General features: G+C 44.7%; 1 protein-coding gene across 1 annotated transcript in view; it reads left to right on the top strand.

Moving 5' to 3' along the window:
• The first annotated feature begins 796 nt into the window (after positions 1-796).
• The window catches only part of BEND2 (BEN domain containing 2), a 30,046-nt gene continuing 17,195 nt past the window's right edge, over positions 797-13,647 (top strand). Inside the window, exon 1 of the mRNA XM_063456870.1 lies at positions 797-952. Coding sequence (XP_063312940.1) covers positions 880-952 — 73 coding nt within the window. The 5' untranslated portion in view covers positions 797-879. The remainder of the gene's footprint in view (positions 953-13,647) is intronic.

Here is a 13,647-nt window from a genome sequence, read left to right on the forward strand (position 1 = left end):
CCACTTGTGATTTATTTTTTCAGCTCACGTTTTTTCCATTACGTTGTTAGATTGCAATAATTCAAAGTTCAATGAATAAACAACCTCTCCTAGTTTATAGCTAGCTTTCTCAGAACCACCATGTTTTCCTTGGCTTATATCATACATTCTAGCTGTTGGGTACTACATGACAAGTGCAGCCACGCAGCTGTAGGGAAATTCAATTAAGGGGATTCTCTAGTGCCAGGTGAAGTGACCCCCTCCCTCATTGCTGAAGGGGTTACACTTACCCCGGGGAGACCCGAATGTGCATGCTGGCATTAGACCTCCCCATAGAAAAAGCATTATCCAGCGTTGTTTATTTGACCAAAAGTCATCTAAGAAGCCAGAAATTCCTCTAGTGGCTGTCTGGAGGACTTAACCCTGCAAGGTAATTATTACAGTTTATACAAACTTGCAATAATTACTTTTGCAGGGTCAAGGCAGGGTGATGGGTGCCTACAGTATCCCTTTAAGTTATCAACAGGGCTCCCAAAGTAAATGCCCTGACTGACTAACTTGCTGCAAATTGTTACCTGAGTTGCAGCACTTAGTATGTGGAAACCCACCAGTCTAAAAACGTTATCTATGGTAACAAAATGGCGGCTGTAGCAGCCCTCCATCTATCGATACTGGTGGTGGCCCCGGGCAGTGTGAGCATGCAGCCCCGTTGCTGTGACGCAGACAGGTCTATCTCACACCCGTTACTCCCCGGCTTCCCAGAGCGCCCCCACCGGCCATCTATAGCCAACGCTAGCTGACACGCCTTCCTCAATAACGCGCTTGCTCCGTACTGAGCGGAAACCATAAGCAGTTGCAGCCGAGTGGTTCCCGTGGGTCACTCACTCACTCACTCGCGAAATGAGCGCCGTGAAAAAGCAGACGGTCCGTGCGAGCGTGCAGCCTGCAGCGCGTCGCAAGGCGGCCACAAACGGTAAGTGCAGCCACGCGGAGCGTTCAACGGCTTCCAAACTGCTGTCTGGGAAAAACGGTTGGAACGGGCTTACGAAAACACACACACGCACGCGCTGAGCCGAAGGCGCGCTCTGATTGGCTGGAGACAAGTGTCTACACTGTGTGCGCGCGTTCCAACTGCATCGTTTGTGTGTGTTGGCGCCGCTTAACGTGACGTAGGCCGTTTCTCCTGTAAGCGGGCGGCGTCCCAGCGGCTGCCGTCCAATAGCAGAGCAGCACGGGCAGCCCAGCGCCCACTGCACGTCAAACGCTGTTGGCTGCATGTGGGTTTCGTTGTGAGTGTTGTCATCATGCACTCACACGGAAACACCGTGTCATAGATTGACACGGGCAGCACAGTCATTGGGAAAGCGGGCTGTTTGTAGCGTTGTTAGCTGGAATACAAATTAAAAGTATGGGCTACATGTGACTACGTGTCATATTGAGCAACGCATACCAACAAAAAAATAATCTTCCTCATGTGTCTGCAAACAGTTCTTTACTGCCACAGCAATGACAAAACTGTATATACCATTTACATCTACCATTTTTGTGCATATAAGACTATTATTTTGCCAATGTTAATTTGAGGACTGCCTAAAATCCTGGAGAAGTCATGAAATAGTGAGGGGAAAACTGTAAATTGTTAAACCTATAAGATTTCAGTGTAAAGATATTATAGATGTAAAATTCACATTTCATTTGTAAAATGTCATCTATTTCCACTACAGCACATACGGTGGCTTCCTGAATAGAAGGTTATACAAATAAAATACACAGTGACTTAATTAACCTTTCAAGCAGAGTTTGACAAACTTGGTTTGGAATATAGGAATATGGAATGAAGGAGCCAGCTAAAAGAGTTAGGAGACAGTTTTTTCAACATCAAAAATACAATTTTTAAAGGGACACTATAGTAACCAGAACCACTACAGCTTAGTTGTTCTGAAGCCTATTTCTTGTGCACAGTTTCAATGTAAACACTGACTTTTCAGAGAAAAGGCAGTGTTTACATTGCTGCCTGGTGACAGCTCCAGTGACAATCATTCAGACGGCCTCTAGAGGGACTTTCTGGGTCTGACTAGCACCAACCTTAATGCTCTCCATAGAGATACATTGATTCGCCCTATCTAGCTACTGACATTTGCCTCCAAGATCCTCGAGAGAGAGTTGTGTACACCAGACTGACTGACTTTCTCGAAACCAACTCTCTGCTTGACCCCCTACAGGATTCCGCGCTGGTCATTCTGTCGAAACGGCTGTAACCAAAGTATCCAACATTTTAATTGCTGCTAAATCTTGCAGTCATTACTCTATCCTAATTCTCCTTGATCTTTCTGCTGCATTTGACACAGTTGATCAACAGCTTCTCTGCATTCTCCATAATTTTGGTCTATGGGATACTGCTCTCTGCTGGTGCTCCTCCTACCTCTCCCAGCGCTCTTTCAGTGTTTCTTTCTCTGACTCTGCCTCTTCCCCCCCAGCCACTCTCTGTCGGCGTCCCCCAAGGTTCTGTCCTTGGTCCCCCACTGTTCTCTATCTATACTGCCTCCCTTGGTAAACTCATCAGCTCCTTTGGCTTTCATTTTCAATTCTATGCAGACGACACACAAATCTACCTGTCCTCTCCTGATCTATCTCCGCCCATCTTGACTCCCGTCACTGACTGCCTCTCTGCGATTTCCAACTGGATGGCTGTTCACTTCCAAAACAGAACTTCTGGTCTTTTCTCCCTCAAGTGCTACCACAACCGTGTCTGTCTCCCTCCAAGTCAATAGCGCTACCATCACCTCTACCTCACAGGCTCGCTGCCTGGGTGTTCTTTTTGACTCCAACCTCTCCTTCACCCCTCATGTCCAATCAATCGCCAAATCCTGTCGCTTCCATCTCAAAAACATAGTACGCATTCGCCTCTATTTCACGCCAAATGCGGCTAAGGTGCTGGTCCATGCTGTTGATTGGCGTACTATAGTATTTTGCTGCGCATGCACAATAGTCTCCTAATCCTTACCTATAGGGAAGCATTGGATTGGTTGAGATTGTAGCGGAGTAGAGGTATAATCCACGATATCTCCGCTGGTAGTCGTAGTCAGCATACAAAATACAAGTAGCGTGATAAGTACAATCCCTTTTTCCCAAGAACTGGACAACACACACAGTTTGGGAGTCAACTGAGCTTTTATTGCACCACAGCCGGTTTTATACAAACACCCGTGCAAGAGGTTTCCATAATTACATTCCAGGGGTTTTCCCCTGGTGGACTATGTGGAAATCTTTGTGTACAAGGATATCTCCCATCATGCTTTTTTGTACTGGAGAGATAATTGCATAAGAGTACACCTTTAATTACATTATCTCTCCATACAAAAAATCATACAATATAACACAAAAATATATAATTTGAGAAATATGCATCTGAACTACCCGAAAGACCCTTCATTGAATAGTTGGGATCTGAGCGCACAATCTGGCGAAATACCACTCAGATCCGTTAGTTGGAATAGAAAAGCCATTCGAATTAAGTTATGGACCGGTCAGCCACGAGGCACAAATAGTTCCAGGCAATTGTAGGCTTTTACCGGTCTTCTTTCGGGAGTTCTTGTGACTGAACAGTCGAACATACACATGAATGCCCTGGCTAGTTGGGTATGGGAAGTTCGTGGGGTTTAATCAAATGAACGCCGCTCTATTTTGACGAATGGATATATCCATATGAACGGCATGGAAGTCCAGCGGTGTTCACGACCAAACACCGCTGGGCGTTCGTGAGCAAAGATGGCTGCCGCCACGTGTTCGGTTATTCGAACGGTGACCACCCATTAAACCATTAGCGTTCTGCAGTTTCCCCGATGTTGCCAGTTGTTAATTGGAGACACACGACTCCCCTGTGTGGTCTCCTGTTCGGTAGTTTATTCATTTCACGAACAGTGTATTCCAATTCTGTTCGTGAAACCAGCATACGAATGCCCATAGTCTTTACAGGTAGAAATAAACGAACGGCCCCAGTCTTTTGTATAATGAAGTGGCTAGTTTTGCCACAGAGATCATCAAGATTGATGATCTCAGCCATGGAGGTGGGGCCAGCTGTTGCTTTACCAGCATGGCGTGGGAAAAAAGTAACACCTTTGCCAAGTGATTGGAGGGGGGCAGGTCTACTTCCACTTTAAGCCCATATTCACTATTTAACTGTAATCTGAATTTATTTTAGTAAAGAGCCGAAATGAAACATGTGTCTGGATTCAATTTTTTCCAGACCTAGCTGTAGCTCCCTGGTTTGGTATCCTTATATATGGCAATCCCACCAAGTTAGGTGTTGCATTTGGCATTGCATTTTAAATTTATAAAAAATGTAAATTCTTCTTTTTCGCATAATTTTATGCACTCTACATAAATTATTAAAAAGGAACAGGTAAAAATAAAAACTAGAGTGGCCATTAGAATGGATCATAGTCTTTAAATGTCATACGTCATAATGTGTTCACTGCATAAATTATTATTAGTGGTGTCCATATAGTGAGAATCTGGATTAGCAGTGATATATTGGCTGGCATACAAATTTGTTTGCGCAGTCATAAGCTGAAACATGCAATCTGTCATAAGCAGGCTAAATGAAAGCGGCACTGTCATGCCGAACGTCTCTTACACAAGGAGGTGCTTAAGTCAAATCAATTTCCTGTGTCAATGAAAGTACTCATCCTTTTTCTTGACACAGGAAATGGAGCTGACTTAAGCTCCTCCTTTGGTCAAAGAAAGTAAAGCATTTGTCTTATGTTTTAAAGAAAACTAGGTCAGAAATAAATAAAAGAAGAACATATTCTGAAAGAGAAGAGGAAACAATAGGAGAAAGGTAAGTTCACCGTGACATTGCTGCTTTAATTTTCTGGATCCCAACTATAAACTCTGGTCGTGATTCTAGGGATTGCCAAAATAGGGTTCTTTCAAGGGCTCTTAGATTTGTTGCTGCCAAGTTATCCTCAGATAACTTTTTGTTGAGCACTTCACTCACTATGGGATCACTAGGTGTCTTAACACCTTTTATTTGTTTATTTATTATTTTTCCTATCCAACTTGGAGTTTTATTTTTATGGGTTACTTTTCTAGCAAGGTGGGCAATCAGATGGACCCGGACTTCTAGCTTATAGGGGGGACAGCTTAGAACACCCACGGAGGTGTTTATTAGGAATTATAGGGACTTATTAGTCTAGTACCTCTCCTCCTATTTTCTGCTCAATCTATTCCAACGTTTTTTTCATTAGGTATTATATTTATATTGATAGCTGAGGATGGTGAGAGTTACCTAATAATAGAAGTCTCTATCTACCAATTGTGGTTGATCCTATTTTATGGATGAATTGCTGCCCTATCAAGTCTCTGTAAGACTTCCACACTTCCTTATTGAATTGTCAATTTATGGAGGTGTTCTATAGTCCTTTAGTATTTCTAGACTATAATATTCCCCTTGCAATTTAGTAATTATTCCTACTGCATATTGCCTGTTTGTTCTATTTATCAATAAAGCTTTAATGATTTGATTCTCCATTGGCATGCTTTCGGATTTGATACAATTGCTATTTGTAGCACTTCTCTATGAACTTACTCCAAGTTTATTTTCCAGTACTAGTTACACTTCCTTTTAAGTGTCCACTGTAGACTTTGCAACAAAACCAGATTAGGAGCCTCATTATATTGGGGGCCCCTTTAGTTCTTTATTTCATTTCTATCCTCAGATATAGTGCGGCTTTTTGAGTTCCTCCTGGATGATGTTATGGTTGGAGTCAGATCACCAGAAAGCTCGCTTAGGGTCTTCATCTGACGCAATAAGTGTCTTGCTATCAGACCGTTCAAAGGAGTCTCTCTCTTCTAAATCACGCATACGCCTCGGTGTAGTAACGAGCCATGGTGACTTTTTAAGGGATAAAATATTTTTTTCCCTGCCTGCCTAACACATACTTACTAAATTCGCACTCCCTAAACCCACTTCCACCCACAGAACCCTACACCCAAAAAGAAAAATGAACGACTTAATAATAAAATAACATAATAAAATGCTGCGACTAGTACTAAAGGGTGATTAAAATTTTTTTATTTATTTTTTTAAACTAAAGTGGGGTAAAATATAGGTTAGGGAGGGTAAAATAAAATCATATAACACACTATGCAGGGATCATAGTGCATGAAGGTGTTAACAAAAACTATAAAGGGTTAAAAGGTCAAAGTACACACTTGTGCAGGCTTATCCAAACTACGGCCCTCCAGATGTTGCTGAACTACAACTTCCATGATTTTATGAATGAAATAGATAGGCTGAGAATCATGGGAGTTGTAGTTCAGCAACATCTGGAGGGCCAGAGTTTAGGGAAGCATGCACTAGTGTGTTGATCACTCTGGTCACAATAATTTTTATTTTTAAACACACACTAACACTTGCTGGAACACTGCCAGCAATAATCTATCTGCCACTATCGCCTCAGATCAAAGTGAGGAAAAAGAGAAGGCTAAATGAAAATGACGACACCTGCTATCCATTAATTGTATTCTTGCTAAAATCCCAGACAGACTTGGAGATACATGTATAGGAACAGCCCAAAATTGGGACCTGCCACTGCATGGTGGTTGTCAAACTGAGCATTAGACCATTCATGCAAGAGATTTGAAAACATGCTTCTCCACGGCAGTAAAATACAGTAAACGTCAGTGTGTAACTGTAAAACTCAGAGTAATGTGATTTACCAACTGCATTCTCCCTTCCAGCAGTCAAACAAATCAGAGGGAGTGTTGATGTTGTTTTCATGCAATCCTTCTGCACACAAGCCCCACAAACCAGATACATTAGCCTAGCATTCTTTATCTGTCCTGCGGGCCATATTATTGACACCATTGCCTTAGAAATTTCTGTTCCCTTGTCAGTTCTCCTCAATTCTTTTTTAAGTGAGTCTTACTGCCAGCGTGTGTCTAAAGTCGGGGTATGCCCTTTCTGTGGGCCCCTAGCGGGTTTCTATCTGCTGCTATGGCTTTCTCTCTGGTATTAGCTGTTTTATTGTCTGTTGAAACTATTTAGCTATTATTTTTCTCTGTAGAACTGTGCAGATATGTTTGCAAGAGCCTGTAACTCAGGGCCAGCGCGTCCTAAAGGCCGATTAGGCGGCGGCCTAGGGCGCTACGTAAGGGGGGCGCGGGCAGCAGCTTTACTGCTGGTATGGGCAGCCCCTTTATATGGGTCAAATTCTGTATTGCGTGCCACAGGTGATGGCACCGGGCACTAGGGAACACTTACATGGCTGCAGACTAGCGCCCAGTGCCATCAGCCTCACAGCGAACCCCTCCCTACACACCTCATAAGCCGCAGGGCATGGGCGCATCATACAATCGGGGCCAAGTGGGCTGGAATACAGCAAGGGGCGGAGCTTAAAGTGTGGGACTTCCGTTGTGTGTTTGTGTGTGTGTGTCTCAGTCATTGTGTCTGTTTATGGTTAGATCAGTGTGTGTATGCTTGGGCCAGTATGTGTGTGTGTATGTCAGTCTACACAAGTTAGTGTATGTCTGGAGTCAGTGTGTGGGCCACTCTGCGTGAGTCAGTGAATTTGTATGTGCATTGGTCACTGATTGTGCTTGTGTGGGCCATTGATTGTGAGTGAGTGAATGCGTGTGTGTGTATATATGTATGTATCAGTGATTGTATTTGGGCAAAAAGGATAATTTTAATAAAAATAAAATTTAAATCAATACTTTTAAAGGAACACTACAGTGTTAAGTATATAAACCTGTATTCTGAATACTATTGTATCTCTGTCCGTACATAGATCCAAGTTCACCCCCACCATAAAAATGATTTAAAAAAAAAAGTGTTGGGGGTTACTTATGTTAAGACCTTCAGTGGTTATGGTACTGAGGTCTTCTATTCCTTTCCCAATAGCTGAGCATAAGTGATTATAACTGCAGTTAGGGTATAGAGGAATAGTGGAGATGAATGCAGCTTCCAAGACGATTCTCCCCAGCAAGTAAAATAATCCCCAAGCATGAGCCTAGACTTCATGAAGGGTACAACAGGAATGATCTTTGTTGACGCCACACTGGCTTTTATGGAAATCCTCCTGCAAGAGGACCTCCCACAGTAAACAAAAGTAAAACCCTCCCTTCCTCTGCCTGAGAGATTCTGAGATAAGTTAAGGAATAACCCAATTATCTCCAGGCAGAGGGCACACAATTTCCCCAAAACTTAGAACACCCCTTTACACACCAGATATCCCCACAAATGACTTGTCCCCTGATAGCCCCAATCTGGGTGACCAACATATTAAAATTTCACCCAGATCGCTTGCTGCCCGCCCCCCACAGCTCAGCCAATGCCACTGAACCACCAGGGACTGCTATATCCCCCTCCCTGGCCAGGTAACAAGCAGGGAAGGGGGGGGGGGACAACAAAAATAAATAATAATTAAATATAAAAAAAATAATAATAATTTAATAAAAATGCCCCCTCACACACACTCCATTATATACACATACGCTACACAACCACACTGTGTATATAATGCAGTGTGTTTCTATAGTGTTTGTATAGTGTGTGTATATAATGCAGTGTGTTTGTGTAGTCTGCATTATATAAACACACTACACAAACACACACTGTATTATATAAACACACTACACAAACACACTGTGTATATAATGCAGTGTGTTTGTGTAGTGTGTTTATATAATGCAGTGTGTGTTTGTGTAGTGTGTTTATATAATGTAGTGTGTTTATATAATGCAGTGTGTTTGTGTAGTGTGTGTATATAATGCAGTGTGTTTGTGTAGTGTGTTTATATAATGCACACATTATATACACACACTGTACAAATACACACACTCTGCATTAAATACACACACACACTACACAAACACTACACAAACACACACACTTTGCATTTAGTATATACAGCATTCACTTTACGCCCACTACCCACACACTACACAAACACTCTGCTTTCATTATATACACACTACACTAATACACACTGCATCCACTACACACACTAGACAAATACACACTGCATCCACTACACAAACACACACTGCATCCACAACATACACACTACACAAACACACACTACATCCACAACACACACACTACACAAACACACACTGCATCCACTACACACACTACACAAACACACACTGCATCCACTACACACACTACACAAACACACACAGCTCCCCTGTCTAAACACACTGCATCCACTACACGTGGCATGTATATGTTGTGCATTTACCTTTTAGAAATAGTTTTTATTTTCCAAAATGGTAAATGTACAGAATATCGAAAATTATATCGGCTATCGGCCTGAAAGTTCACAGAATATCGGTATCGGTATCGGCTCTAAAAAATCAATATCGGTCGATCTCTAGCCAATACCTTTTGCCCTACTTCCAAGACCCGATCTCGTGCTCCTCTTTGTCGTACCACCGTTTCTGTCGCTTCTGAGCCGCTTGCAGGTTCTCCCGAACTGAGTCGGTCAGAGCCTGCAATCGGTCTCGGAATTCCAGTACGTATGGTAGGACTGGGATGCCTTCCTCTCCTGTGTTGCCTTCCCAGTGCTCCCATATGAGGTCCAGGGGTCCCCGGACTTTTCTCCCGTATAGGCGTTCGAAGGGGGAGAACCTGGTGGCCGCTTGGGGCACTTCCCGTTAAGCAAACAGGAGATAGGGCAGAAATTTCTCCCAGTGACCGTAGGACTCTGTGAACGCTGTGAGCATTTGCTTAAGCGTGCCATTGAAGTGTTCACAGAGGCTGTTGGTTTGGGGATGGTAAGGGGAGCTGAACAGCGGTTTCACCCCGCAGCTCTGCCACAACTGTTGCGTCACAGTTGCAGTGAACTGCGTTCCCTGATCTGACAGGATTTCTCTGGGGAAGCCTACCCTGGAAAAGATCTTGACTAGAGCCTCTGCCACCGTTTCTGCCTCAATGTTGGAGAGCGCTACAGCCTCAGGGTATCTGGTGGCATAGTCCACCACCGTGAGGATGTAGCGTTTCCCTGAGGAGCTGGGTTTGCTGAGGGGCCCTATTAGATCCACTGCCACTCTGTAGACCGGCTCTTCTATTATGGGTAGGGAGCGTAACTTGGCCTTAGGGTGGTCCCCCCTCTTCCCTATCCGTTGACATGTATCACATGTCCTGCAGTAAGTCTGCAAATCTTTGGATATCCCTGGCCAAAAAACATGTGGGTAAGGTGGTCCTTAGTCTTCTTGCTACCCAGATGCCATTCTAGTGGGATATCATGGCTGAGCTTTAGGAGCTCTGCCCTGTACTTGCGGGGTACGACTAGCTGCCTCTTTATAACTTGGGCCACCCCACTCCCCACTCCCCCTGTGACCCGGTATAGGAGTTCCTTTTCCCAGCGAAAGCTCTCTTGGGCATTACCCTCCAAGTCCCTACTGCCTTTATGTAACCGGCTAACGTGTGTCTGTCTGCAGAGCTTGGCCAAAGTCTTGGGGGGTGCCGCCGAAAAGGACAGGGTCAGGGGAAACTACAGGGTTTTTAGTTCCGACCTGTGGTTCCTCGGAGTGTGTTAGTCCGTCTCGACGGGCTTGTGCCCTGGTAGTCATGGGACAGGCTCCGACTGGATCTGAGTTGGTCAGCTGTGAAGTCAGGCATCCTAAATCGTTCCCCAACAATACTTCCGCTGGTAGGCCGGACATAATGCCTACTTCCATCTGCTTGGCCCCGGTGCCCCAATTTAAATGTACCCGGGCGGTGGGTAACTTGTGGATGGCACCTCCGGCCACTCGTACTGCAACAGTCCGGTTGGAACATGCCTTTGTGGACACGGTGTGAGGTTGTACCAGGGTGAGAGTGGCCCCGGAGTCCCGAAGTGCCTCTGCCTGCTTTCCATCCACTGTAACCCACTGATGGTGGTGTACCAGATTGTCCCCCCCAGCTTGAGCTGGGTTCACCTCGTGGAGCACGTCCCATTGCTCTGGATCATGGTTGTTGCTTTCGGGAGCCTCGTGCTGGAAGAAATGAGAGGCTGCCCTCGGCAGTGGGGGTGAGGGCCGGTCCCAGGTGCCTCTGCTCCACTGTGTATTTTGTAGTGCCCTGGCTGGTTACATTGGTGACATACCAGGGGTGGTCTCCGGTTGTTGCTAGGCTGCGCAGCGGGTGTGTAAGAGTTTGGTCTGGGGTTGCTCACAGGCCCTGGTGTTGGAGTGCTGGACTTCACCAGACTACAGTTTCCACTAGCCTCTCCCTTTCTTCCCTCGTGATGTTCATCCGCCAACTTGGCCGCTTACTCGACAGTGGTTGGCTTCCTATCTCAAACCCAGTCTCTGGTGTCTGCAGGGGCATAGTCAAAGAATTGTTCCAGCAAGAGGAGTTTCAGAACCTCCTCTAGCATAGTGGCTTGACAGCCTTGTATCCATAGAAACATAGAAACATAGAATGTGACGGCAGATAAGAACCATTCGGCCCATCTAGTCTGCCCAGTTTTCTAAATACTTTCATTAGTCCCTGGCCTTATCTTATAGTTAGGATAGCCTTATGCCTATCCCACGCATGCTTAAACTCCTTTACTGTGTTAACCTCTACCACTTCAGCTGGAAGGCTATTCCATGCATCCACTACCCTCTCAGTAAAGTAATACTTCCTGGTATTATTTTTAAACCTTTGTCCCTCTAATTTAAGACTATGTCCTCTTGTTGTGGTAGTTTTTCTTCTTTTAAATATAGTCTCCTCCTTTACTGTGTTGATTCCCTTTATGTATTTAAATGTTTCTATCATATCCCCCCTGTCTCGTCTTTCCTCCAAGCTATACATGTTAAGATCCTTCAACCTTTCCTGGTAAGTTTTATCCTGCAATCCATGAACCAGTTTAGTAGCCCTTCTTTGAACTCTCTCTAAGGTATCAATATCCTTCTGAAGATAGGGTCTCCAGTACTGTGTACAGTACTCCAAGTGAGGTCTCACCAGTGTTCTGTACAATGGCATGAGCACTTCCCTCTTTCTACTGCTAATACCTCTCCCTATACAACCAAGCATTCTGCTAGCATTTCCTGCTGCTCTATTACATTGTCTGCCTACCTTTAAGTCATCAGAAATAATCACCCCTAAATCCCTTTCCTCAGATGTTGAGGTTAGGACTCTATCAAATATTTTGTACTCTACCCTTGGGTTTTTACGTCCAAGATGCATTATCTTGCACTTATCCACATTAAATGTCAGTTGCCACAACTCTGACCATTTTTCTAGTTTACCTAAATCATTTTCCATTTGGCTTATCCCTCCTGGAACATCAACCCTGTTACATATCTTAGTATCATCCGCAAAAAGACACACCTTACCATCAAGACCTTCTGCAATATCACTAATAAATCCAATTTTGGGCTGCCCGATACATCCTAAAAGCCCATTCTGTAAAGGAATCTCGGTTCCCCTTCCGCAGCGCCCGAAACTTTTTCCTGTAAGTCTCTGGGGTTACAGCGTACCTGGCTAGCAGAATGTCTTTTACCTTGGCGTAGTCGTGTATGTCTGCGTCAGGGATTGCTCGGTACGCCTCCGCTGCTCGGCCGGAGAGTTTGCTGCTTAAGATTGCAGCCCAGTGTTCTGGTTCCAGACCCTCCAAAGCGCACTGACGCTCAAAATCCTGTAAATATGCGTCAATCTCCATCTGCAAAATTTTCAAAGCAGCATAATTCATTTTTCTCCGCTGCGCTGCATTTGTAGATCCAGATAAGGAAGCAGTGTCTCCTTGGTTTAGGCTTGCCTGTTGCGCTCTGCGTTCTGCGCTCACCCGAGCCAGGACTTACGACACCATCTCTGGTGTGGGATTTGGCCCATATAGGTTTAGCCTCCACATCACCTTCTGTTGAAACTCTGCTTCCTCCTGGCTGACATTCGCCATGCTGCTGATAGCCCCAATCTGGGTGACCAACATATTAAATTTTAACCTAGATCGGTTCAGGGGTTCTCAAAAAGTATGGAAGTCTTAGTTCACCGACCACACACGAGGCTCCTGCCCAAAACAGTTCCACGAATTCAGCGTGTGCGGTCGGTCAATTCAGAAAACAGCATAAAACCGAATAAAAGCACAAATGGAGCCTCCTGGCTCATAGGAGCGATTGTTCCCTGTGTTCGTATGAACCAAACTACCGAATGGCGTTCTCCTGGCTGTTCGGCAACAAAAGGAAGCAGGTGTTCGTATGTTTCAGCGGTGGTTCGGGAAGTCGAGTGTCCGATTTTAGTTCCAGACACTCAACGACCAAGTCCCGCTGCCTCCTTTTGTGCAAACAAGATGGCCGCCGTTTTCTCTTCCACGTGGCATACGCATATATACGAACAGCGGCTGCCCAGAGAGCGCTTAATAGACGGTTCCCTTTGAAGGTAATGAGCCAGGAGGGTGGTCGGTGTTCGGTAGTTTAATCTACCGAACCAATAAAATCCCAAATAAACTAATACAGCTGAAAGTCACGAATAAACAGAAGAAAATTTTGAAAATAAGTCTATTTTCTTCACAACTTACATTTATCAATCACCAAGACTCCCTCTGCACTGTTTACCTCCTTACCTTACTCAATGTCACTAATGGGGAAATGTTGGCCCAGTTTTATGTTGTGCGATTAAACCTACAAGACCACTGTGGAGCGAATTGGGCGTCAAACTATTATTGGTCTAGGGTGGCAAAAATCCTTGCACCGGCC

The sequence above is a fragment of the Pelobates fuscus genome, chromosome 1 (assembly GCF_036172605.1).
Source record: "Pelobates fuscus isolate aPelFus1 chromosome 1, aPelFus1.pri, whole genome shotgun sequence".
NCBI classification, from domain to species: Eukaryota; Metazoa; Chordata; class Amphibia; order Anura; family Pelobatidae; genus Pelobates; species Pelobates fuscus.